This window comes from Colobus angolensis, unplaced genomic scaffold (assembly GCF_000951035.1).
Source record: "Colobus angolensis palliatus isolate OR3802 unplaced genomic scaffold, Cang.pa_1.0 Scaffold33, whole genome shotgun sequence".
In the NCBI taxonomy this organism is placed as follows: domain Eukaryota; kingdom Metazoa; phylum Chordata; class Mammalia; order Primates; family Cercopithecidae; genus Colobus; species Colobus angolensis.
The window spans coordinates 11,407,662-11,410,384 of record NW_012116599.1 but is presented as its reverse complement, the minus strand read 5'-3'; the positions used below and the strand labels follow the sequence as shown (position 1 = coordinate 11,410,384).

Here is a 2,723-nt window from a genome sequence, read left to right as displayed (position 1 = left end):
TGCCATGTTGCCCAGGCTGGACTCCAGCTCCTGGGCTCAAATGGTCTTCCTGCCTCAGCCTCCTAAGTAGGTGAGACTACAGGCATGTGCCACCACACCCATCTAATTTTTGTATTTTGAGTAGAGGCAGGGTTTCACCACGTTGGCCACCCTGGTCTTGAACTCCTGACCTCAAGTGATCTGCCCGCCTCAGCCTCCCAAAGTGCTGGGATTACAGGTGTGAGCCACCACACCCAACCCAGTTGCTTTCTTAACGTTTCTTTCTCCCACTTCCCAAAACCCATTTTGTGCTGAAATTTTACCATTAGAACATACCCAAAGATAGAAACTGAGATCTCAACTTTTTTCTCCAAAAGAAAATTTGTATTTTTATCTCCCTGAAGTAAAGAAGAAGTAAGGGGTTAAAATCACCAGAACAGAGTAGAGAGAAGGTACCCATGCAGCCCGCTTCCTGATGAGAGTAGCTAGATGAGGCCCTTAGATGCACAAAACCTGGTATTCCTTGAAGATCTAATATCTTTCAGATATGAGTGACCAATTAGAGTCCTCTGCTTTCAACCACACGAAGTGTAGTGCACTTACCAAGGCATTATCCAAAATGTAATAAAGTGTTCTCTAAATCAGCTGTAAGAAGCTCCCAGAAATTTGAAGCATCATAGTCGTGTGGTTTTCATTTAGAATGGCTTCAACATTTGTTTTTCTCTTACCAGCCCGTGTTCCCAAGAAAATCCTCAAGTGCAAGGCAGTGTCTCGAGAACTCAATTTTTCTTCAACAGAACAAATGGAAAAATTCCGCCTGGAACAAAAAGTTTACTTCAAAGGGCAATGCCTAGAAGGTATTCTGCTGCCTGCATGCCTGAAATCAGGGCTTAGGGCGACCAGGACAAAAGGCAACAATACCCAGTGAACTAAAGCAGTGCTTTGATAACATTCCTTTTACAACTCAGTTTGTGGTAGGATTCCTACACTCTGCAGGACTGTGAATCCCCAGTGAAAGCAAACCAAAACAAAGCTGGCCACTGCAAGGGGCTCTGAGGTCTCTGACACTGGGAGCATGGATGGTGGTACCTGGTTTAGGCACTGACATTGTATTGTGATATGGTCATGGAGGAAGCTGCTATGAGCAGGGCCTAGTACAGTGCTCTACATACAGTATCATACAGATTTGACTGGCAAGGCCACTCTGCATTGAATTCTCACCATGCAGCATAAGAGGGCACATAAGCCCCTTCGAGCTAGTCCAAGTGAATTGAGCTATGTATCTATGTATAGTTCACATCTAGCCTACCTCTAAGAAAATGCTGCTTATGTTGTGTCCTGGTCACTGGTCCTAGTCCTTTAGACCTCAAAGCATGAGAAGCAAGCCTTTGGTGTGGTTCAGAGGACAACCTGAGGAGGCTTCCCTGTCTTTTTTATGCCTCTGGTCTGAGAGGTTGCTGATAACTTCCTTTGGTGGTTCTCAGGGTAGGAAGAGGCTCACTCTAGAGGAGGGAGACAAAGAGCCCTTCAACTTTATACTGGGGCACCTGCTCACCCCGGCTTTTCCTTCTTCCTTCAGAATGGTTCTTCGAGTTTGGCTTTGTGATCCCTAACTCCACAAATACCTGGCAGTCCTTGATAGAGGCAGCACCCGAGTCCCAGATGATGCCAGCAAGCGTCTTAACGTGAGTGAGCAGGTCTCAGGAAATTGCGAAGTGTGTCTAGAAATAGGCATTCCAGGCAGGTGGGACTCCTGGTGCCATTCGGTGGGCAGAGAGCTCAGTTGAGAAATAGAGTAAAAGAGTATCCAAGGTTGTCTAGGTTTCCAGGTTCCTGACCTTTTTCATATAAAAAAGACAGTATGATAGAGTGGAAAGAATAATTAAAAAAAAAAAAAAAAAAACTTTAGATTAGACCAGATTTAAATTCCTGATTCACCCTGACTGCCTGTGTCATCTTGGGCACTAATATACTTTATCTCTCTGAGCCTTAGTCTTTCATCTCTAAACACAGAAATTAATTCTCTCTTACAGAGGTGTAATGAAGATAAAATGCGATGGCATGGAAGGAGACTGGCATTTAATATATACCGAATCTATGTTAATTTGCTCCCATTCCTGACTACCATACTTCCGGTATCTCTGTATTTTGGTCAGATCACCTTTAACAGAATCTGGCAAAGTCCTATTAATAATTCTGTTTTCAAGGATAATACTGGGTTACAATTTTTTGGTGAATAGCTTACCATATTAATAGCTTTGGTTCCTGTTCAAAGAACAATTTGTTTGTGCTTTGTCCAAAAACACTGTCAATAACTTCCCACCTCCCATTGTCTGTGGGAAAGGTGTTAGTCTCTCAGATGTTATAGTAATAGTACCTTCTAAAGAGTTAGTCCCAAATTAGCTGGGCATGAGCCAAGATCACGCCACTGCATTCCAGCCTGGGTAACAGAGCAAGAGCTCTGTTTCAAAAAAAGAAGTTAGTCCCACAGATAATTGTGTAATACTGGATCATCTCTTTCAACAGTTCCTTTATGAAAGCCATATTGAATTTGTTAAAAATTGAGGTTATTTACTTTTAGGTTTTTTGTTTGTTTTGGTTTTGGGTTTTGTTTATTTTATTAAAAAAATAATAATAATAACAGGGTCTTGCCATGTTGCCCAGGCTGGACTCCAGCTCCTGGGCTCAAATGGTCTTCCTGCCTCAGCCTCCTAAGTAGGTGAGACTACAGGCATGTGCCACCA

General features: G+C 43.0%; 1 protein-coding gene across 1 annotated transcript in view; it reads left to right on the top strand.

Annotated features, from left to right (window-relative positions):
- The window catches only part of PDE6D (phosphodiesterase 6D, cGMP-specific, rod, delta), a 50,917-nt gene that overhangs the window by 44,265 nt on the left and 3,929 nt on the right, over positions 1-2,723 (top strand). The window contains exons 3-4 of the mRNA XM_011952045.1: positions 711-836; positions 1,559-1,664. Of these exons, the coding sequence (XP_011807435.1) occupies positions 711-836; positions 1,559-1,664 (232 nt within the window). The remainder of the gene's footprint in view (positions 1-710; positions 837-1,558; positions 1,665-2,723) is intronic.